Source organism: Urocampus carinirostris, chromosome 1, assembly GCF_059441175.1.
Source record: "Urocampus carinirostris isolate Australia breed hairy pipefish chromosome 1, RoL_Ucar_1.0, whole genome shotgun sequence".
NCBI classification, from domain to species: Eukaryota; Metazoa; Chordata; class Actinopteri; order Syngnathiformes; family Syngnathidae; genus Urocampus; species Urocampus carinirostris.
The window spans coordinates 61,376,814-61,402,126 of NC_142349.1; the positions used below are offsets into that span (position 1 = coordinate 61,376,814).

The 25,313-nt window shown below is 39.6% G+C and overlaps 1 protein-coding gene across 3 annotated transcripts in view; it reads right to left on the reverse strand.

The window, feature by feature from the left end:
- Nucleotides 1-1,658: 1,658 nt before the first annotated feature.
- dtna (dystrobrevin, alpha) overlaps nt 1,659-25,313 on the reverse strand; it is a 66,239-nt gene continuing 42,584 nt past the window's right edge. For all 3 annotated transcript variants that reach the window (XM_088347488.1, XM_088347495.1, XM_088347482.1), the window contains 9 exons: nt 22,825-22,906; nt 20,975-21,072; nt 19,364-19,477; nt 16,664-16,760; nt 9,417-9,576; nt 9,244-9,333; nt 7,329-7,549; nt 7,016-7,054; nt 1,659-5,700 (listed from right to left, as the gene is read on the reverse strand). In XM_088347488.1, the coding sequence (XP_088203614.1) occupies nt 7,037-7,054; nt 7,329-7,549; nt 9,244-9,333; nt 9,417-9,576; nt 16,664-16,760; nt 19,364-19,477; nt 20,975-21,072; nt 22,825-22,906 (880 nt within the window). In that variant the 3' untranslated portion in view covers nt 1,659-5,700; nt 7,016-7,036. The remainder of the gene's footprint in view (nt 5,701-7,015; nt 7,055-7,328; nt 7,550-9,243; nt 9,334-9,416; nt 9,577-16,663; nt 16,761-19,363; nt 19,478-20,974; nt 21,073-22,824; nt 22,907-25,313) is intronic.

A 25,313-nucleotide genomic window follows, 5' to 3' on the forward strand; every position in this document is an offset into this window, starting at 1 on the left:
CGGTATCCGTATGGAAATTGTGTCTGACTGTGGTCCTCAGTCTGTATCAATTTATGGAGGGCCTTCTGCCAAGGGAGTCTTTCATCGGGGTACCATCCTCAAACCAACGAACAGCTAGAGCGGACAAACCAGGCGGTCGAGGCGGCCCTCTGTTGCGTTGCCTCCCAACAACCAACTTCTGAGCCACCTATCTTCCGTTGGTGGAGTACTCCCTGAACAACATGGAGAGCTCGGCGATAGGGATGTCCCTTTTCCAGGGTTACTAACGCCCTCTGTTCCTTCAACAGGGGCTGGAGGTAGCTGTTCCATCCACCTGAGCCCACCTCCAGCGGTGCCGGCGCGTTTGGAGGATTGCAACAGAGCACGCCGATCGCAGCGCCAATCGCCAGAGAAGACCAGCTCCTGACTACCAACCGGGACTGAAAGTTTAGTTGTTGGCCGGTGTAGTCCCCCCAGACCTCCACCAAAAAGATGGACCCCCGCTTCATGGGACCCTTCACAGTGGACTAAATTTTCAACCCCTCTGCTGCACGTTTCATCCTCTCCGCGTCCCTCAAGGTAAACCCGGTCTTCCATGCGTCCCAACTTAGACCTGTGGCCCGCAGCTCTCTAACCCCAGTTGAACCCCAGCCTCCATCTCCGAGCACGCTTTCCAATGTAGTCCGGGCTTGGCCGGTTCGTAGGCTGTTGGATGTTCATTGTCGGAAAGGGTTTTTAGTACGCCGCAGATTGGGGGGTTTAGGCCCAGAAGAGAGAAACTATCCCTGCATCCTACCTGGTTGATCCAGTACTACTTTGGGGGTTCTTCTGGGCCCCTCCTGCGGCGATTGGTCAGTCGTCCGGTGCTTCCCCTGAGAGGGGGAGTAGTATCACATAGCAAAGACACGCAACTGGGAGCAATCCTAATCAGACGAGTTGCAGCACATCCTTATCAAGACACGAGAGGATAAAAACATCCCGGAGTAGCTATTCAGCACGTAATCATTGACCAGTATGGTTAGTTGACGCTATTCCATCTTATTTCAATGTTGCCAAAGATAAATTGTATTCTTGTACTAATTCCCTGAATGCTTCCAGTGCCACTTTGCCTGACCATTGCTTCCTCATACGTTCATCCTGCTGGATTTCCACGCCACAGCCCTCCTGAGTTACGGACTGGAGCTTAACCCTTTGCTACCCTTCTTTCCTTCCCACCTTTGTAAGATAACCCTCATAAATGTTATGTCTCGTACTGAGGTAGTCACCAGCCACTTCAGTTCTGGGCTCGGCATTAGTGGTTTTTCCAAATTATCATGGCACGAATGGCTTGATTTTCTGTTAGCTTGTTAATACTATCACTAATTCAATTGTTTGGGGCCAAGGTGTACTCCAAACCAGAATCCTTCGTCTCACCATTGCCCTCTGTCATGAGGCAAGAATATTGCATGCCTCATTCTGCATCTGAAGACACTTGACACAGTAATACATTTCATTTCAAAAGTGAAAAATAAGCGGTTTTTAAACTGAAGATCCCAAAATGGTAAGGTTACATAAAAAATAATAACCATTCAATATAGTTCAAATTATATATTTTCTGGAACACAGGTGAATCACAATATCACCCGCCACCCCTGACTGCAAGTCACCGCTGTTATTGCATTAATGATCAAAGATTCAGCTGTGTTTAGCACGACTCTATTTATTTCTTCAGTGCAGTAATCAAAATATACATAAGCTTCTTGATCCGCTCATGACATCCTGCTTACGTCAACTTTTGTCAGGACAGCAGGCAAATCTAGCAACAGTTTTACAATGACTTAAAAGCAGGTGGAGTGCATGAAACAATTTAAAATCGGGCAACATTAAATTAGAAACCTGATTGTAAACCTCTCAGGGCTCTGAGCAAAATTGGTTAATGCTTTAAAATATATATATTAACAGGCTTTTCTCAAATAGAGGTCATTATAATCAGGCATTGTGTCTATCTTAAATATACAATGCTCTTGAACAGCTCTATCTTGAAATAGACAACAATAACTGGAATTATCTAACGGGAAATTGAAACACATTTACTGCTGAGCCCGATCTAATCATAAACAAAACAGCAGCACTTACAGAGAAACAGAAACAGTCCCTTCGATGCATTCAAGTCTTTTGTTTTTTCTTATTTCCCCTTAATTAATAGTAAATACATGATTTTTTTCACACTTTGGTAATAAATGCATGTAGCAAATATTTAGTAACTAAATTTCCAAACACAATGGTCAGGAAATCTGTTCAAAAGCTATTGCTAACCAAAGCAGCAGCACCAACAGAGGACTATAAACCGCCTATTCCAATGAGTTTAAGTCCTTCATGTGTCAATGTTGTGAGAATATATTGTGTTACATTTCCTCAAATTGTGGCAATGCCTCCATTAATAAATACGAACTCAATTTGACATTTTTCACCCGCTATCAAGTAAAAAAATGATTGTATCTTAAAAATAAAACAACAAACATAACTATTTACTTATCATACTTAGTTGGAAGAAGCTTTTTTTGGTTTTACAAATAAACATTTTAAACTTACTAACCAAAACAGCAGTACAACATTCCCTCGTTTTTTGCGGCATATCCGTTCCGTATAAAGTGAATGTCCGCAAAGTAGGGACCAGATTAACACAATTAATTAAAATGCTTGTGCACACGATTGCACGTGGTAGTTTATACTATGGACTTGTAGTGCAGAGACAAATGTCCACATGCAAAATCCAGTTTACTTGTTAACAAAGCTTGATAAGAATTTAATAATTTATCTTGGACATTTTCATTTTATTTTATGCCCCCATGGTGAAACTTTGACAATTTTAGCCATCCAGGTATTGGCCCTTTGCACGTAATGTCACCTTGCCTTCCCTGGCAGAATGAGAGCAATGATGGACGGCAAGTAACACCCTAGCGGACAGCACTTGAATGAGCATTTGAGTTAACACAAATATCAATAACTACGACAGAAAAATATAATCACCACTTTGTACGATGGTGACATATTGTTGTGCGGTGGGTTGTGCAAACCGACCAGGTTCTAAACCAGATTTGGAATTTTATCGTATCCCTTTTAATGAAGACAGAAGACGGCAATGTTTAGCTGCCATCAAACAGAGCCCTCAAAGTATTCCAGGATTTTTTACAAAGTATGTTTGATGTATTTTCCTGCAGTTTTATGGTAAAATGAGAAGTCACATACATCAAAGACATTCAAAAAACAAGGTTAGCTAGTGATAGCTAAATACAGGGTTGGGTAGGGTTACTTTAACTTGATTACTTTCAATTACTTTTGGATTACTCCCATACCAAATATGCTAATAAAAGACAAAATAAACTAAATATGAATACAATTATGACTCACAACACGTGGTAAGCTTTCTCTCCTGGCTTTGATCTCCGGGAAAACTAACATAAAATGCGACAGAAACAAAATGAAAATAAATCCAAACAGCTTGCCAATTTCATTTTTGCTGTTCCATGTATTCCGTCACTCCCCAAGCCTGCACAAAATTTAGTAATTGTATTCATATTTAGTTTATTTTGTCGTTTATTAGCATATTTGTGATTGGAGTAATCCAAAAGTAATTGAAAGTAATCAAGTTAAAGTAACCCTACCCAACCCTGGCTAAATATCATTAGTGTCTTACCGTTGCCATTTCTTATTACGTACACAAACTGCTTTTATTGCAATTAACCAGCGTTTCAAAACAGTAATCTTCCGAATATCACATGTATTAAAAAATGTGATGTGCTCTACAATAAAGTGTATTACACCGAAATAACTTGTCAAATCATTTATAGATAAAACGGGAGGCGAACGTTTACAAAAAAAGTAATTTCCCTCAAAGTAAATATTTTCAAAATACTCCAAAGTAATTTCTACACAAGGTGCAAATGCCCTGTGCTTAATTGTTACCATTACAGGCCCCTAAAGCAACACATACTAGCTATGAAGAAGCATCACGACTTTTATGAGCGTTTTGATCTATGCCAGGTTACAGGGATACTCATTTTACAATATAGAGGTACTGATTGTGGTGACTTAAGTCAAGACAATTTGGTTATATGTGTAAATATGTCAGTAGGAAGAAGATATGGGTGTGTCCTCAATTTCTTTGAATAATGCTTTATGTGCTATCGGGCAGCTGCATAATATTTGTTTGACTAGTCATTGCCAATGGTGTTGAATAGTGTAGGTTTTGTTGTTGTTGTCTATTGTTTACTGGCCTCACCCACTGTTTACTAGGGTTTACTGAGGTCTGCCTTGGTGTCATCACGTGATTGGGTCACATGTGTGCAAAGAGTCAATAGTTGACGAGTTCTGCCTATTCATATGTAGTGCAGGTTTATGCTTCTGACAAGCCACATACGAGCACAACTTGTCGTCAGATAGGACGCAGCAGTGGAACAGATTTTTGGAGCAAGGAGCAAACAAGCACTGTACATTTTTGATTCTGATGAGTTACAGCAACGAAATCAGCCTTTAAGTCTAAGAGTTAATTACGTGAATGTCTATTTTTGTAATGACGTTGCTAGTGCTTGCTTCTCCGATCGGATTGTTAGCAATTGACATGTACACGAGCCATTAGTTTGTGACGAATCATGTAAACGATTCATTCCGATTGCTTAAATCATCGCCCAGGAAATCGGCCAGATCTCCGATTGGTTTAAGTGTACTGGCGCTTGTAAAGTGTGCCGTAACATGTGTAAGAAAATGCACTATGGACATGAAAGTCAAACCGCCAAATAGCGAGGGAATACTGTAGAAAACAAATTGTTGCAAAAAGTTCAAAATTTAAAATCAAACTATAGTAGCGGATTCCATGTTTTGGTTTTAACTCTAGCTTAATGTGAGGAAACTGAATCTAATGCCTTAACCATCTGTAGTGTAATAGCCACTAAGAGCGGAAATAGCGATATTCATCACAGGACAGCGATAAAAACAAATTGCGTCTCAGATTTTACAGTTTTTGTTTTCCAGTGAACAGGACTTGTGATACTTCAGACTGTGTGCTACATGCTTCAATGACAGCTTAGGTGAATTCCATTTGAAATGTCAATCAAAAGACTAAGGCAATGTGCATTATTAACGTCCATAAAGCTTCAAATAAAGGTTGCAAAACCAGCACACCACAATGATAGTTAGAAATCAATGGAAACATATACAGTACAGTGGAACCTCAGTTGTATATTGTAGCTTAGAAACAAGGAAATTCGATCCAGGTAAAACTGATTTATCTATGTCATTAGCGTATCTATCACACATGAATGTGGTTTTCATCGGATTCATCTTTAGATTCACAACACAAACCAAGGTTCAAGTTTAGTGTTCAAATGAAACTAGGTTGGAATCAAGTATTTAAAAATGTTCAACTGAAGTGAATATTGTACTGAATCATAAATCAGAATGAGACACATACACACAAAAATGTACATTTCTACATTGGCTTGAGTCAATTACAGAGAGAAAAAAAAGAAGTATGTGGTTGATATGGCACCTGTGGTATAATAGCAGAGCGCTCAGTAAATATTAATCTCATAACTTGTTTATCAGCTCACAGTTTCACCTTAAATATGAGGTTGGTTAAAAATATAAAGATTCTTTACACAAATGTATCTTCTAAGCTTTAAGATCCTGGCCGGTGGTGCTGCGTCAATTGTAGTCACTTATTTTTCCTTTGATATCGTTTGCCTGTGGAACACAACACAGTTAGGTCACAAATACAAGGTTTTAATGTAATAATAAAAACATTTTTATAAAGAAGGCTAACTCAGTGTGTTAAAAAACCCTGGTTAGAGAAGTATTTGAAAAAAATGATGAAGATATATATCCATCCACATATCCATCTATCCACCCATTAACCCTTCTGATCAATTATTTAAACGCAGTGAGTGTTTAAAAGCATTGCCATATATACATATATATATATCTATATGTGTATGTATGTATGTATGTGTTTTATTTGAATATGGGTTAAAAATCTAATACACTTTTCTCATTTATATTATTGTAAAGTAAAATCAATTTTTAAACACTTAAATCTATTATAGAAAAGGCCATTCCATTGGACATATTTGAAAAAATAATAATTTCAGAACAATTAATAAACAAATATTCCATACTTTAATATCCCACTGTTTATTTGAAGTCCTAAAACAATAAAAGCACAAATTGTATTAATAATTCTTATCGTATCGAAAGTAAATCTCAAATATATTTCTCAATAAAAAACTTTTATTTCCAAAATTTACAGGTAGTAAAAATAATTTTGAAGCAACAATTCATTTATATTTTAATTTAAATAATTGTTTGTAATTGATTTTTTTACTTTATTTCATTTATTCAATTTATTCTATTTTATCTATTATGTCATGATTACTGATGCGGGGCACCTGAGTCTGCTCCGTTGGCGCCAACAGCCGCGGACCCTGATTGGCTGTTGTACTCTTTTCAAACCCCCGCCTTCCTGTCAACATTCGTCAGATCGTCTGCGAACCTTCGCTACATGCTAGGCAAGCTTTTGTGACTCCTGACTCTATCCTGCCCTGTTTTCTGTCCGTTTTCCGTCCCGTTGCCGACCTCTCTTCTGGACTCGGTTATGTTTTTGCTCCTGCGTCCCGGCCATCGACCTGTTTTTTTCCCGCTCTCGACACTGCCTTCGCTCGACACAGAAGTGCCACTTCGGCGTTCCCAACTATCTGTTATCCGTGACCGACAATCATCGGATCGTGGGTGTAAGTCCTCTCCTCCTTCTAAATAAAGCTGAGTAAACCAACGCAATTGGGTACCGTCTCCGTTCCTGGTCCGTGGCATATCATTTTTGTATGTATTCATTCTACTGTGTTTATTTATTCTATTCTATTTATTCTATGTATTATATTTCATTTTATCTATTTATTCCATCTATGTCTATTGGTTGGTTTATTTGTAGTTGAGTGAATATTCTTCAATTTATTAGTTAATTAACTATTTATTTATTTGTGTTGATAGTTTAGTGGATATCTACCAGTATCCTGGATCTGCAATGTCACTGCTGAAGCGTCATCTGTTGAGGTAAAAACAAAACCCAATTTTAGAAAGACACCTTTTTAGAAAGGTATTTAATGTGAAGTCTACTCGAGTAAATACATTAAATGTCGCATTAACATTTCACATTTTTTGTACGGCTTCAATTACACCAGTATCTTGGCGGGCTTAACATGTCTGTGACATCTGTAGATCTTAAACCGACATGTGGTAAAAGTCAGCAATTAAAGGAAAATACTAATGAGGTATTCGATTTGTGGCCCCAACTTTGAATTTGTAAAGGAAGATCTCACCATGCAGGTTTTGTCAGGCTCCTGCCTGTGCTTCATGAGTTCCTCGAACTTGAGCTCGTCCTCCAACTGGTGCTCTAGCTCATTCCTGTAATGTTCCTCTTCGTTCTCCGTGGTGGTCAGCCTGGTCTTGAAGGGATCTGAGGTTGATGATGTTGTTGCTGCAAACGTTTCGCCGCGGCCGATGTCGGAATCCGCAGTGCTCTCTGTCTCGCTACCACCCTCTGAGGGAAAACATAGCAGTTGAATAACATAAAAAATAAACAATTTCCACGTATGTTTGTCACGGGTGCGATGGCGCCCAATTGGCCCCTCTCGTGTGGTGCCAGCTGCGGCTCATTGACAGATAGGCTTTTCGTCTGTTTAATCTCAGTGTTCTCATTATTCCTTTGTCAGTCCGTCAACGAACCTCTGCCCCGCAAGACTTGTGTTTTGACACGGTCCTGTTTCCTGTTGGTATTCCCTGTCCGGTATTGTTCCCGTTTATTTTTGTCCTGTTTATTATCGGTTTCAAGTCAAGTCATGTTTGGCCCTTAATCACAAAGAGTTTCAAGGGGCTGCACAGATCAAAGACTAACTTTCCAGTTTTGTTCCCGTCTATTTTTGTCCTGTTTATTATTTTCTCCAGTTTTTGTTTCCGTCCAGTTTGTCCTGTTTATTTTCGATATCCTGTTTCATTATCTATCCTGTCCCGTCCTGTTCGGTGTCGACCCCATTTGTCCGATATCTACTCGGGCAATTGGTATCGATCTCGTCGGCCTCTTGCTTCACGCCAGACTGCTGCCTAACGTGCATGACTCCCCATTTCCCGTAAAATAAAAGGCTTGTGGGAGAAACGTCACGCGTTTGGGTCCTGATCCTGTTCTGGTTCTTGACAACATTTTATCACAATTAATTATTATCTTTTTGGGAGGAGGAAATATGTAATATTGAGGAGCTTTGTGGGTGTTATTCTCTGTGACCTGAAACAAATGGCCAACATTGGCTGCTAACTAGCTAGCTTCAGACTTAATTAAATGTGCCAACCTGGGATGGGGGACTACCGATACAAGGTGCAGATACCAGCCTTTTTTAAGGTCTCAGTAGCTGATAGGAATGAGGCATGTCATGAAATGAATATAATTCTAAGGATAATATTATGTTGGGGATTGTAAGTTATTTAAAAAAAACTTTTGTCATTTTTTATGTACCAACGGAATTTTAAGTACAGTACTGATAGAAACGGTATAGGGTATTGTATTGTATTGGTTTCAATGAATGAAATGAAATTAAATGATCTGCATTTATATAGCGCTTTTCAAGTCACACTGAATATGTAGGTATTAGTCGTATCAATGACTTACCTCATTTGTTTTAGTGAGTTTTTGGGAGGTTGAAAGTGTGTACAACCTTACAAACTGTCTCTCTCAACACTCAAAAACAAAAAAACAAACAAACACGTGATCAAAGATCAATCAAATTAATTAAAAAGAGGGTATTGTGTGATTTAGGATGTGGTAAAGTAACAAAGTGGACTAAGATCAGCAGACGTACTCGCTAGGGTCACCGCCCATTAATATTGAGATTCAGCTAATGTCTGAAGAGCGGAGAAAAACTTCACACCGACAACAAAGGGGACCAAATGATGAAGGTGCTGTATCTGAGTAAGATCAGGAGGCTTCACCTGATACTGGCAACCATGGAAACCAGTACTATTTGTTTTAGGGGTAGCAAAGTCCAACCCCTGAAAGAAGATGGGCGCCCCCACGGTAAGACACACCACATGAAGCGGTCCCCAACAAACCAGGCAGTTAAAAGATTCGTGCACCGTGAATGGGTGATAATAGACAACAATCTTTTGGGATTTTTCAGTAAAGACTAAAAAATGGCTTCTAAAAATATGACTATTCTGATTCATCATCCACCATCTTAGATGTACCTGAATTGAGTTCTTTGACCAGCGATGACATTGTGTTGGTGATTGAGTCAGCAGCGAGAAGGAGGTCGTTTCTCAAGTTTCTCCTGGCTCCTTTCAAGGAGAAAAGCCCCCCCCCCCAAATTTTGAATTCATGTTCACATGTTAGCACGTGGCATTTTGGTGCTACGTGTTACCCTGAGCAAAGGCCTCCTGAACGTCGCCTCCCACGCCCATGAGGGAGTCCTGAGGTGTGTGAGTCGGGGTGGTGCAGGCCGAATCGGAGTGGATGGGAGTCGGGATGGGCCTGCTGACCGTGTGACTTGGGGACGAGCGTGGAGAGCCGGGACCCTGAGTCTGCAACAAATAACAAAAACAGTACAGTAAGGAACATATTTATGTGACATCTGAGAGGTGAGGAAATATGTGTTTGTTTCAGTGGTGAAATTGTAAATTTGCTCACTTATATATTTTATAGCTCAAACTTGTTGGTTGATTAATTTTTCATCTTGTCTGTGAAAATCAGTGTTATAAAGGAACTGTCATGATTACTGATGGGAATCACCTGTGCCGCTCATTTGGCGCCAACCGCCGCGGGTTCTGATTGGCTCCCTGTCACTATTTGAACCCAGTCCTGTCAGTCCCCTGTTGTCAGTCCGTCTGCAAACCTCAGTGTATACTAGGCAAGCCTTTTTCGACCTTGACTCCCATCTGTCCCATTTTTGGCTCCCGTCTGTCTCCGGCTATGACCTGTTTTGATCCTGACCACGTATGCTCTCCCGTCCCAGCTTATGACCTCATTTTGTCCCCGACTACGTCTACGCTCCTGTTCTGGCTTACGACTCGTTTCCGACCCCGACCGCGCCTTGCTCTCCCAGTCCCGGCTACCAACCAGTTTTTCCGTCCCTGACACCGCTATCGCTCGCTACGGAAGATCCACTTCCGTGTTCGGATCACAATCCGAGTACAAGAGCGACTTGCGTCCCTCGTCTAGCGAACACGGGATCGTGGGCGCAGCCCTTCCTCTTTCCTTCAATAAAACTTGTGGTACGCTACACAATTGGGTCCTGTTTCCATTCCTAGAACGCAATTACTTATCTTAGCAACGAGTACTCTAACAAGCAGCACAACATTGATTGCATTATATAAGAAGGGTGGGCGTCTTTATATGTACCTAAAAAATACAACTAAATACAGTTACGGTGGCACAATCTCAGGCAAAAAATAAGAGGTTGTGTAATTTCTCCCTACTGATATTCCGATATTCTCCCTACCGTTTATACATACTCGCATCCAAGCCACATTTTCAACTAAATCGGAGGGTCAGTTTAAATGTGCATTTCTGGTTGTTTGTCACCAGTAGCGAATGGTATGTAGCACATGGGGAATGGGGCGTGGCTTATACAGGAACAACCAAATGAACGGGGTGAACATAAGCACAGAATTTACATTTGAATAATGCAAAATTTTTGGTGTTTTTGTTTGTAAAATTATTGTTGCAATACACCATGCCTGGATAAAAATGAAATACACATGTGTTGAATAAATAATTTATGGGGGTCATTAGTCTTACTGTCGCAGACTTAAGATGCAGACCAGAAGGCAATAAGAAATATGTGCAACAAATCAAAAATTGACTAGATATGACCAAGTTTATGGGTAGACTAAATTTTCCTCTAAAGTTAACGGGAGTAGTTTTAAACCAAAGCAATTTGGTGCCCCTTCCATTAGATGGCACCTTATGCAACCACTTAGTTCGATTATGCACCATAGTAGGGGAACTACAGTGCTTTCAATTTGTTCCAGTACATTGTTCCAGCGATACTCGTGCCGACAGATACAATCACATATATTCTAGGTTCCAGCAGTGGCAGTAATGGAAAAGTTTTTTTTTTTAATAATTAATGTCAAAAGCTAGTTTTTTTTTCTTCCTTCCAAATTTAACAGACCTGGAGCTAAAGGAAGCAGCAAACGAGGAATTTTGCTTCTGTAATCGAGGAACGGAACTCGAGTATAAATTTGGATTAAAAAAATACCACAATTGTCACGACCAGAACGGAATCAGTGTAACGTTACCACAAGTTTTATTGAAAGAATAAGGAAGGGTTGCGCCCCTGATACGGTGCTCACTGGACGCGGGAAGCAAGCTGCTCTAGCAATCGGATTGTGATCCGAATACGGAAGTGGATCTTCCGTAGCGAGCGATGGCGGTGTCAGGGACGGAAAACCAGGTCGATAGCCTGGACAGGAGAGCAAAAACGTGGTGGGGGTCAGAAACGGGTCGTAAGACGGGACGGGAGAGCAGACGTATGCAGGAACAAAACAGGTCGTAGCCAGAGACAAACGGGGAGATCAGGAACGGGCAGGTGGAAAAACGGGTGCAAAGCAGGACAGGGAGGAGTCAGGGTCAAAAAGGATTGCCTTGTATCAACAGAGGTTCGCAGATGGACTGACAAAAGGAGAGTGACAGGACCAGACTCAAAAAGGGACAAAGAGCCAATCAGATAGCCCGCAGCGGCTGGCGCCAAATGAGCGGGCACAGGTGATTCAAATCGGTAATGACAACAATTGTTTTGAACATCAACCCTATACACAGTGTCTGAATTTGAACCCCAAGCACTGTCAAAACTCTTTGAATGAAATAAAGCTTTAAAATGAAATATTCTGAGTATATACAGTACTATAAAAAGTGATCAGATTTACAATAGCCGAAAAAAAGTTTTTTATCAGGTTGTGTGTAACATAATAAACAGTGTCAATGGTGAAACACAGATTAGAAACACAAACTATGTGCAATGTTAGGTCAGTCTGCGTGCAATTTTCTTTTTATATTGTTATTACATAATCTAAGAGCTGTGGTTGCCTTTGTTGAACGTATTGTATCTTAGAAACAACATACCATCAAACCATATTTTCATAATAAAGTGGTCTCTGTCATTTAAAAAAAGTCAACACATCCAGTGGATCCCAAACATTAGGAAGCGGCTAGTAATGCTACCAGTTATCGGTACCTGTGCAAATACCACCCCTAATTTAAGGTATCGTACTCGCAACAGTGTCTTAATAATGTCTTCTTTATTATATCATATCTGTCAACCTGTATGTTTTTAGCGTACAAAGTATTTTTATTATGCATTTTAAGACGTGTACGACATACAAGAAAACCTGTACGGAAAAAACGCAAATTTGTCAATTATGGGTATACACCGATTATCACCAAACGGCAAATCAATGAAGTCAAACGAGTTCGCCGCTATCTCGTATCGTTTTTTTTCGTTGCAAACGAAGCGAGCAGTTTGATGCTACTGTGCGCATGCGTCTGCAGCCTCAGATTTTATGTGGTAGTTATGTAATGAAAGCAAGTCCGTCTCTTTTTAGAAAACCGGCTTTTTGGCTCAACTCTCAAATGCATTATATTACGAATTATTATTGTTGTATAAAGAAGTTAAGAAAAAAAGGAAGTATAAAAGGAGAAAATGAAAAAAGACAGGTTTGTGGTTGTCCCTTTAATCAGTATATTACCAACAATAATCTAATGCAGAAAATTAATTAATAATTTTAATAAGAAAATGCATTATTGTACTTAATTATATTTGCCTGTATTTTTCCTTCTACAGTTGACGTCCAAGCTACTTAATTTTTGAACTTTTTTTATAATAAACCTCATTCATGTCGAGCAACTCAGGATCTCACAACAAAATGTGAATTAACAATACATATGATATAACGAAACACATGTACAATATAACATGTTAAACTACATAAATAAATACGTTTGAAAAAAAAAAAATTAAGATTATTTTGTATTTTGTAAGGGAAAATACGACAGTTTGTAAGGGCATGGAGACGTGGAGGTTGAGAGGTATGTTATATCCAGGTTATGAGATGAGAGGTCGGTCAGAATAGGAGCCGGGGTTGAACATTTCCTTCGAAGGTGACATTTACAGAATATTCTGGGCATGAATGGGCTACAAACAATGGCTGTAGGAATGAACAAATCCAAAAACTGAGGTGGTTTTCCATTATTCTTGTACAAAAAGAGCATTCCATAAGTTGATTGTAAATATATGACAAAGTCAAACATTAATCATTAAGAGGATCCAGCATTGAATAAAGCACTGTTCTATTAAAAATAACCCTGTCATCCTTGGGGAAATACTGTTGAAACCACTTAAGGCAATCAATTGTATTTTGGGAACAAGGGAAAGTGAGACTTAACTTGCAGAGCTAAATACATCCCTTATGAGCGGAAATTGATGTTTCCTGTCCCTCATTGTGTATTCCACTCAAACAAGTAAGATGATAAAATACAAATAAATAAATAAACATGATAGACCATACATTGGTACTAAAGGCCACTTACTGACTATAAAATATAACACAACTTATTTGCAGGATTATGACTAAACAAGATAAGAAGTTATGAATGAATACATATATTCATGACCAAATATAAGGTCTGCACGGCAGATGGGCGGTTAGCGCGCAGCGCCAGGGTAGAGAGATACCGCAGCCTCCCCAAGTGGAGTTTGCATGTTCTCCCTGTACCTCTGGGCACTCCGGTTTCCTCCCATATTACAAAAACATGCATTTAAGGTCCAAATTGTCCCTAGGTGTGAATGAGCGAGTGAATTTTTTTGTCCCTGTGTGACCTGCGACTGACTGGCTGGCAACCAGTTCAGGGTGTGCCCTGCCCAATGCCCTAAGATTGCTGGGATGGGCTCCAGCAGCCCCGCAACCCTACTGAGGATAAGCAGTGCAGATAATGGATGGATGGACTAAATATAAGCAGTGACATTTTTCAATATTGCAACAATATCACCCCTAGTGGCAATTTTTAAATCAGGAACTACTATTTCTAGATTTAGAGGAAAAATAATTTGACTTATTTTAAATGAAAAATGTTAGGTCGTGATGTGATTTGGGTATCTGGTATCAATATTAATGACTGCTCCTGAGTTGACGTTTGTTATGCTTCTGAAAAAGTCCAGTTTGTAGATATTATTTTAAACAGTCAGCAGCTGATACTCAACTATCAAGTAGGTATCCACCACAATTATGATATCTATAGTATAACATTGGCATTCCCTCCAACCTCCCCAAAATTACATTTAAATTCATTTAAAATCCGAAAAAACATTTTCCTAGAACTATTGTTTCTGATTGTAAAACGGCCACTAGAGGGCAGCCGACACATATCTGTCACCTTCGCCTGTCATCTTAAAAAATAGCGCTATTTGCATGGATACTGCAGCGTTGGGTAGGGTTACTTTAACTGGATTACTCTCAATTACTTTTGGATTACTCCAATACCAAATATGCTAATAAAAGACAAAATGAACTAAATATGAATAGAATGACTAAATTTTGTGCAGGCTTGAGGAGTAATGGAATACATGGAACGGCAAAAATGATGTTGGCAAGCTGTTTGGATTTATTTTCATTTTGTTTCTGTCGCATTTTATGTTTGTTTTGCCGGAGATCAAAGAGATCAAAGCCAGGAGATAAAGCTTACCACGTGTTGTGAGTCATCATTTTATTCATATTTAGTTTATTTTTTGTCTTTTATTAGCATGTTTGGTATTGGAGTAATCCAAAAGTAATTGAAAGTAATCAAGTTAAAGTAACCCTACCCAACCCTGGGATACTGATACCTTATATTGGTACTTGCCTTCCCCTACAACATTAAATCATACGATTCACACACTATAAAACACAAAAGTACTGGAAAATAGCATTTATATTTGTGTAAATTGGAATAAAACAACTCCCCAGCAAACGCCACCTGGTTCTCTCTGAATTTTAGTAAAAAGAAAAACTAAATGAGGAAATATGGTAAAGCACAAAGTGATATTATCCTTAAACTATTTATGAATAAATTGACTTTTGATACAAGACGTTCACCCGGCAACAATAAACATGTTTATTTTAAAACATGCGCTAAAAGTGTTTTGCTCCCTCACACTTTCCGAACTTACGACTTGTTTCTGTTCCTCAGCGAGCTGCAGGGAAAAAATAACCACATGATATTAAGGTTCATTTGGATTTACTCATGCGTGTAATAAGCATGTGCTTGTTCTGTGCTCGTTTTAATAGAGTCATAAAGAATCTCTGCAGAAAGATTATTGTGTTTTTTATGAAGAAAAGGTCAAACTAGTAATAAGACTAATTTGTGGAAAAGTAACAATGACGAAAATATATTGATATTGTGAAATTATTTCGTCGTCATCATGTCATGAAGTTATATGAACAGAAAATGTGAGGATGCTTTTCAATGTCACGACCAGCACAAAGGGTAGACCCAATCGCGTAACGTATTCTCACAATTTTTTTGAAAGAAAGAGGAAGGGCAGCGCCCACGATCCGATGTGCGCTAGACGCGGGGAGCAAGTCGTTCTCGCACTCGGATTGTGATCCAAATACGGAAGTGGAACTTACGTAGCAAGCGATGGCGGTGTCAGAGACGGAAAAGCTAAGGGTAAGGATAAAAACTCTCTTTAAGACGTGTAGTCTTGCTCCTAATGGAGCGAAGACGGCGACCTGACGGCAGGTAATCAAAGTACCAGTGAGCAGGGTGACTGGGATCGTCCATAATTTTTAGTGTCCGTTTTCTCGTGCGTTCAATGTAGATACTATGCAGGGACAGAAGGCCTGTACCTATTATTTCCTCTGCCGTCCACTGATTCCATCTTTGACAATTCTTTCTGATTGACGCGACCAAACCAAACTGTGATTCACCTAGTTAAAACGGATTCAATGATAGTACGATAAAAATTGACTAGAATGAATTGACGGACTCCGAATGATTCGAGTTGACGAAGGAAGTAGAGCCTTTGTCTGGCTGACTTTAGAATATCGATAGCATTGACAGTTCATGTGAGGTCAGCTGACAAGTAAGTACCTAGAAACTTGAATGAATGGACCAGTTAGACCTCACTACCATTAAATGACAGTAGCACATGCGGAGGAGGCTTAGCACGAAAATCTATTATGATCTCCTTAGTTTTACCTACATTCAATAACAGATTACTCTCATGACACAAGGTGGATCAAAAATGGGTCAGAAGCCAGGACGGTAGAGCAGACGTGGCCGGGGACAAAACAGGTCGTAGCCGGAAACAAACGGGAGCCCAAACGGGTCACGCGGGAGTCAGGGTCGAAAAAGGCTTGCTTACTATACACTGAGGTTCGCAGACGAACTGACAACAGGGGACAGACAGGAATGGGTTCAAACAGTGACAGGGAGCCAATCAGAACCAAATGAGCAGGGACAGGTGATTCCAATCGGTAATCATGACATGCAATTTTAGCACTGTGTGGTGGCTCATCTCTCTATTTTTGATTTATTATTTTAATCGTACCTTCTTAAAATGGAACACAAATGCCCCACCCTCAGTTCATAGTGACTGGGTAAGATAGTGAAAAAAATGGAGGGCTGCACTACCTTGAGAAGCATCATTAGCTGCTCCAGCTGCACCATGAGCTCCCTGCGACTCTCCTGCAGACTCGACATTCTCTGCTCAAGCTCATCTTTTCGTAGCCTGACGAGAGATGAAAATAAATTACGGATTGATGACACCATCATTAAAGACCAAGTCAATCTGTGCTTAAATTCTTCATCTTAAAGGAGACGGATTTGAAATTTTGCATCTCAATTTATAATGGGTAACAAATTGGAAAACTGTTAAGGGTATAAAAATGCATCTGATAAAGTCAGAACGCTGGTAATCTCAAATTTTATATGGAATGTTCAAAGATGTTCAATCTGAGCACCATTGGTCACACACCAGGGCGGCACGGTGGCTGGGTGGTTAGCGCGCAGCCCCACGTCCAAGTCCAGCTATTGCAGCCTCCCCTAGTGGAGTTTGCATGCTCTCCCAGTGCTTGTGTGGGTCTCCTCCCTCATTCCAAAAACATGCATATCAGGTTATTTGGCCGATACATATTGTCCATAAGTGTGAATGAGCGAGTGAGTTGTCTGTCTCTGTGTGCCCTGCGACTGGCTGGCAACCAGTTCAGGGTGTCCCCTTCCCACTGCCTGAAGCTAGCTGGGATGGGCTCCCGCACCCTCGCGACCCTACTTGGGATAAGCGGTGCAGGTAATGGATGGACAGTCAGACAACACCTATCAAGTCAAATTCTTGCCAAACAAATCCCAGCATTGCATTCTCAGGTTTGCGACAGCTTCGTTTAACCTTAGCTCGACTCTTGGAATAGGGGACTTATTGACCAATCATTTCACAAATCCCCACAAAAAGAAATAACATGGTGTGAGGTCTGGAGATCTGTGTGGCTAGGACATGAGATCGTGATCATTCTGCCCAGACCGTCTAATCCATCTGTCTGGCGGTGTTGTGTTCAGAAACTGTTACCTGAGGCTTCGGTGTGGTGGCGTCTCATCTTGATGGAAAATTAAGTCATCGACACTTTCTCACTTCATTTAACCATTAACCAACATTTTAGCATGTTGAGGTACATCTTATCATTAACTGTTGCTCTTTCAAAGAAGAATGGTCCGTAGACTGCTTTCATTGAAATAGCGCAATACAGTAAAGCGCGGATAACAAGCTATTGTAACCATTGACGATACAATGCTGGGGCGGTTTTGGCTAGAGTTTGACGATCGGCTTGGTGTGTTTAGTGTGACCAATGGTGATCACATTGAACATCCTTGAACATTTTGTGTAAAAATTGAGATCGCGAGCTTTCTGAATGTACCAGATGTGTTTTATATTCTAAATAATTTCTGAGATATTTAATGTCAAAATGTGCCCAAGACGTTTGGAACACTCTGTATTAATTGATTGCCTATTTCGCTACAGCATGAACTTTATCCGCACCTCCACATAACATTTAAGTAAGCCCTGCTTAGGAAATACTAAAGTTGATCACATTTTTGGTTAAAGCTAATTTGTGTTCACGTTTCAGCCCTACCAAACTCTTTACAAGACAGAGCTTCCTCTTCTGTTTTAAGTGTAGTTCTGGTGGCAGATAAAATTATATGTATACATTATCTTATTCTGCTTCATAATTTATTTTTTGGTTTCAAGAAAATTTTCTGCAAAACAAATTTATCAAGTATCAATTTTGTCTTTTTTTAAGTACGGCTGCTTTTCTTTGGATGCTGTTTTGCTATTTTTTCCACTTAAAAATAATGGGGGGCCTGAAATTTCCATCATAGGTGCATCTCCAGCGTGAGAGAGATAAACTAAAAAGAAAAATCCAGAAATCACAAAGCATGATTTTTTAAACAATTCATTTTTTTGCATCACAACCCTGAAGGACCTGTTAGTCCGTCCATCAGAAGTCCACCTACACTCCATGTATATTCCTGAATCAGATGCACAGGTTTGAGGTAGTTAGCTCCATATAGACACATGTCCAACCCATTCAATCAGTAAGACTTTAACTTGTAACATGGCGTAAACCATAGAACCGTCCAAAGACACCAGACACAAAATTGTACACCTCCTCAAGGGTGGAAAGGGCTACGGAGTAATTGCCTAGCAGTCTGGTGAAAAAAGGTCCACTGTTGGAGGAATTATTAAAAAATAGAGAAAGCTCAACATAACGGTCAATCTCAATCACTATTTTTGAAATTGTGAAACTGACAGATTTTGTGTATGTTTAATTTACCAGTATTTCTTTTAAATATACTTTTTTATGCATTAATTATCCTTATGATGCATTGAAATTATAATAATGGATATATAGTAAATAAATAGTTGTAAACATTATAATCATCACCCTTATAATTAACTCAATGTTTTCCTTTCAAAACAAAGGAAAAACTTATTCAAAAGACCAAGATTAAGAAAAATAACATTTTTTAAGCAAAATCATTGCTGGAAAGAATATCGTTTTACTTATTTCACAACATTTTGCCCGCAATTTTTCGATTGTGACTTGAAACTGACAAATATTTTCACTTTTAATTCCTGGGTTGCATGTAAATAAACTCACAGATTGAATCATAACTGTAGAAAACAGATTGCTAATTCTCTTTTTAACTATAACCTTACAAAAGATTTAGAAGGTGGTTTATTTTCCCATCAGCACTTGAGCACACCATTTTGCTTTCCACAAGTCCCCCGCCCCGTTTAATCAAGAAGATGTATTTTAGAGAATGGATTAAAGCGCTCACCTGAGAAGTCGTAACTCAGTCAGCAGAGTGGGGTTCTGCTGACCTCTGTCAAGCGGCGCCTGCGAGGCCTCTTCATGCTGGAGGCGCAGTCGTTGGATTTCCTGCAAGATTTCTCTGTGTGACACGAACAAACGCATTAAAAAGAAAAATGATGAAACGAATCGCATGTCCTGCCCCTCCGAGTCTCTTAGCGGTTTGATTTAGAACTGATGACCGTTGCAAGGGTCAAGGGGAGCTCCTGCCGAGATGACTGACGGATGAATTCCCGGTTTTAAAGACTAAGCTCAGTGTTCCTGACACCATTGCATATAGATCAGATTTACTAAGATTCTATTGAAATACTTCAAAACATAAACAAAATGAATCAATGGTAATCTCTTAAAAGGAGGCAGCAGAAAATACAATGGAAAATCTACACTCTGAAAACACTTTATTAAGTTATAAAGAATAAAGTGTTGCACTTATTTTATTTATGTATTCATTTTATTTAGTAAAAAAACCCAAGGTCCACTCATGTAGTGCTAGCATCGGGTGTCCTCAAGATTTCCGCAACACCTAAAATAAGACTGTCCCAAATGTAGCGGTTTCCCACAAATTGCAGCACTAGGTCATCTGTTTCAATGCTAATGGACCTGGCGTTGGGAAGATAGAGTCCGCAGCAGTGGCTTAGGAGAGTTGTTAGCCTAGCCATAGCAGTAGGTTGGACCTGCAACCACGCTATTGCTTTCTATCCGACACCGCCTCAGATAACAATCTATAGAGCACTCAATGGTGATCAGCAATTTTTGGCCTTCTTCTGACTTAGCTCAGAGTCCAATGCAATTGATGAATTTATTTTCAATGTAACGAGCCGCTAAAAGCTAACTGTAGCTGTAGCTATACGGCGAGGTTGTTTTGATTCAGAGACCTAGATAGTCAGGTCAAGTAAAGTCATAGCGCATGCCCACCCTGGCTGTTTGATTGACAGCACACATGAACCTATCAGAGCACACAGACATTCACATCAACCTATCACGGCCTCGTAAACAGCCAGTCACACCCAACTAAAACAGAGAGGCCTCAGGGCGCTCCTTACAATGCACGATACAATGATTTTAATGACAACAAAGGAAAAAAGAATTCATTGAAAAATCCGCAAAGGAGTGAACCAGCAAAAACTGATGCATGAAGTAGCGTGGGGTCTCTGTATTTAGTTTTTGTGATGCGCACATAAAAAACAAAAAAATGGCCAAAATTTAAACATGAGGCGTATAATACAGAGTGCCTTATAGTCCTGAAGATACGGTAATTATCTTAAACAAGCAAGAGTACTTCTTAAAATAGAAACGAGTTAATTTTTGACCCAATTCTTATTTTTTTTTTATCCAAGTGTTTTAATTGTGATAATGTTGATAGAAATTTTGTAGTGTGTTTTCAATTTATCGTGAATATATAGTATTCCATGACAGAAGATATGCACTAATCTTAAGACGTAGTGTACACGTGTGTGTGCATCAATGCACATCAAACAAGAGTTTGGGTCTCAATTGGTTATCTTCTGGTCATCTTCTTCTGAGCAGTTGTAAAGTCAAAATGAAACAACAAGGCCAATTGGAGGTGTCTGACCCTCACCGGTTCTTACTCTCCAGCTCAGCAATAAGCTGCCGCTGTTGCTTGTTGGCATCCAGAGAGTTTGGCAGGTCACCTGAAACTCGGTGCTGCTGTTGAGCCTGAAAAATAGACACACTGTGTCAAATGTTTTATTTACACGTAAAGTGAAAGAAAAGTGGATGATACTATGGTTTTTATCTCCCGCAAAGTGTGCGTGGTAATAACGTTTTCATTTGGAATCTCTGTATTTACTGTCAGGATCAGAACGGAAACAGGACCCAATTGTATTACGTTTCTCACAAGTTTTATCAAAAGAAAGAGGAAGGGCTGTGCCCACGATCCGGTGTTCGCTAGGTGCGGGAAGCAGGTCGCTCTAAACGTGGAAGTGGGACTTCCGTGGCGAGAGATGGTGGTGTCGGGAACGGAAAAACGGGTCAGTAGCTGGGACAGGAGAGCAAAACGTGGTCAGGGTCGTAAGCGAGTCGTAAGCCAGGGAAGCGAGTAGGAGCCGGGGGACAGACAAGAACCGGGACGGGAGAGTAGACGTGGTCAGGATCAAAAACGGGTCGAAGCCGGGGGACGGACACGGGCAAAAAACAGGTTGGTGTCAGGGTCGAAAAAAGGCTTGCCTAGTGTAAACTGAGGTCCGCAGACGGACTGACAACAGGTGACAGAAAGGAGTGGGTTTAAATAGGGACAGGGAGCCAATCAGAGTCCGAGTCAGTTGGCGCCAAAGGAGCGGGCACAGGTGCATCACATCCGTAATCATGACAATATACAGTATATTCGTTTGTTTGTTTGTCTGTCTGTCTCTTTGTAATGTGAAATGTATTTTTGTTACCTTTGATTTTTAAGTTTAGGAAAAGTGATAGCCTCACTCAAAGGTTTTTTGACTCTGTCTTGTTTTTCTTTTTTTTTCAATACGTACGTGTATATACAATTTAAATTATTAAAATAGCTTACTAAAAACTGATCCCGACAGAAAAACAAATATATATATGATAAATGTTAAATGATAGGAGATGGTAATCAAGAATCTTTATTTTGTGTGTGTGTGTTTTCTATAGGGGACTGCGTGGACTGTCGTAACAGCCTCTCCAAAAACAACATCCGTACAAATACATCATCTTCTGTGGAAGATTTCTGGCAGTGTGTATATTCCCTCACCATCCACATGACCCGGTCTCAATAGCGCACAAAAGACAACAAAAAATGTGTTATTCAAGAGGCGTGTCCTGCATTTGTCTGCCAGGATCGAACAAATGGGAATTATTCATCCAGTGGTAAGCGCGTGTGCGGCACAGTTCTGAAGTCATGAGATTGAACCTCCCGTGTGGAGTTTGCATGTTCTCCCCGTGTTTGCGTGGGTTTCCTCCGGGAACTCCACTTTCCTTCCACATTCCAAAAAAACATGCATGTCAGGTTAATTGGCCGGTCCAAATTGTCCCTAGGTGTGAATAAGCGAGCAAATTGTCCGTCCTTGTGCACCCTGCAACTGGCTGGCAACCAGTACAGGGTGATCCCTGCCCACTGCCCGAAGATAGCTGGGATGGGCTCCAGCACCCCGTGACCCTACTGAGGATAAGCGGTGCAGATAATGAATGGATAATGGATAAAACCAAAATATAACATTTTGGAATTAATCCCAACTGAATGTAAGGCGCATGCAAAACCACAGTACACTTGCATCCACAGACAGCTTAGTTATCCCAATTAACCTACCATTTAGTTTCTTCTGAAAAGTGGAATAAACTGGAAACCCGGAGGAAACTTACAGGGAGAACATGCAAACATCACACAGGGAGCCTGGCGACCAGAATCAAACCTAAGATCCCTGAACCGCAAGGCGGACACACCAAAATTGGTCTCACCGCAGCATCTGCAGCCAGACGGGCAGCGTAGCGGGCAATCAGGCTGTGCTCCTCGTCTTGATGGTTGCTGCTTTCCAGCAAACTGATGGGGAGGAAAATAGAAGTGACAATCATGTTATGACACCTTGAGTATTCTGCAATGTTTAGATTAAAACAAAAATCACAAGGGAAAAACACCTCGTAACGGCTGTGTGAACTCAGGGAGACATGTTACTCCTCAGTTACTAATTCAATATGGCTGCAGACATATTAGTGCAGCCTACTTCCATTAAGAAGCAGGCAGACTTATTAGTGCAAACGCAGGCATTTCTATTTTTATGTTGTTGTTGAGTGTGGAAAAAATGGAGAGAGGAAGAGAGAGATGGAGAGAAATTATATAACCTGTCTAACAAAGACATTTGAGTTAGTGCAAAATACAGCAGACAGCTTTTGAAAATTGCTTTATATGGAAAGAAAATCCATTAGAATGTAATCGTTAATCAGATTGCTATACAAGCTGTAAAAGAATTTGTGTTACGCAATCGTAACATTTATCGTGGGAAAGAAATATAGACAGAAAAGGCTGTTTTTCATATTTCATGGGTGGAAAATTCCACTCTAGTGTTATTAAACATTAAATAATGAGAAAACAGTTGACACAATATTCGTGGGAGGGTGAAAACAGTTGTTAAAAATGTAATGCAGAGTAATTTTCATTAATGGGGTGAGTTTAAAACATAAATAAGAAAATATAAAATGAGGGCACATTCGTCCTTAAATTACAATAATTGTCACGGTTGCCATGGCGCCCAATTGGCCCCGCCCGTGTGCCGCCAGCTGCGGCTCGTTGACAGATTGGCTTTCTGTCTATTCAAGCTCAGCGCTCTCACACTTTCTTTGTCAGCCCGTCGACGAGCTTCTGCCCCGCAAGGCGTGGGTTTCGACTCGGTCCTGTTCCTGTTGGTATTTCCTTGTCCGGTATTGTTCCCGTTTATTTTGTCCTGTTTAATTTCGGTTTCCAGTTTTGTCTGTCCATTTTTGTCTTGTTTATTATTTTCTCCAGTTTTCGTTCCCGTCTAATTTGTCCGGTTTATTTTCTGTATCCTGTTTCTTTATCAATCTTGTCTGTCTGTCCGTCCTGGTCCGGTATCGACCCCATCCGTCCGATATCTACTTGGGCAATCGGTATAGATCTCGTCGGCCTCTGGCTTCCTATCATTTCGCGCCAAACTGGTATCTAATGTGCATGACTCCCCATTTCCCGTAAAATTAAAGGCTTGTGTGAGAATGTCACGCGTTTGGGTCCACATCCAGTTCTGGTGCATGACAATAATATAGGTACAAAAATAAAGAGACATGTTTTATTTCAGAACAAACTAACCGAAAACATTCTCTCCCATTTCAAAAATGTAAATCTTTGAAAAATAGTTGTCTTTAAGGACAATCGTTTTATTGTTGGAAAAAAGCAGAAAATAAATTTGAAAAATAATACTAATGATAATGATAAAAAAAAATCTCCTGCATTAAACACAAAAATAAAAGGAAATGTTAACAGATTAAGAGAAGAAAATAAGAAAATGATAAGGACAAAAATACATGAAAATATTTTTTACCCGACATGAATTTATATATTTGACAAAAAGTATTTTCTTTATGGAATCTATAGTGACATTTTATTTTTCTGGATAAAATTAAGAAAAAATAAAATAAAAAGAAACATGAAATCAAAAGAGTATGCAGATTTACTGGATCAAACAGCTCACAGAAGAAAAAACTATTTATAACAAGGAAATAATTTCCAAGACAAAAACAAACTTGTACCTCATAAAATGTTTTTACCTGAAAGTAAATTCAAATATTTCACTAAAAAGGTGCGGTTTCTAGTCAAACAATGACCTGCAGATTTTTAATTGTCCACTAGATGACGCCAAATTAGAAGCCTTATTGCGTTGAATGATTAAATATAGGTCTTAAAAACAGAGACCTCGTATATTATTTTGCTTTCAGACTGAAAACAATAAAATAGTTTATGATTACTACAAAAATACTACTACAGTAATACTACATTACAAAATAATACTACAGACTTACTTACTTACTGAAACAATACTTCTTGGAAATACTACAAACATTCTACAAAAATACTACTAAAATACTGCTTTGGATATTCATCAATTATACTAAAAATACCAAAACATAGTACTATAAAATAAAAAAACTACTAGAGTAATAATATCATATATCATGATGCTCTCTGCGCTTTACAGACCTCTGAGACTATCACCAGGGTTGGGTAGGGTTACTTTAACTTGATTACTTTCAATTACTCTTGGATTACTCCAATACTAAATATGCTAATAAAAGACAAAATAAACTAAATATGAATAAAATGACTAAATTCTGTGCAGGCTTGGGGAGTAACGGAATACATGGAACGGCAAAAATGATGTTGGCAAGCTGTTAGGATTTATTTTCATTTTGTTTCTGTCACATTTTATGTTAGTTTTGCC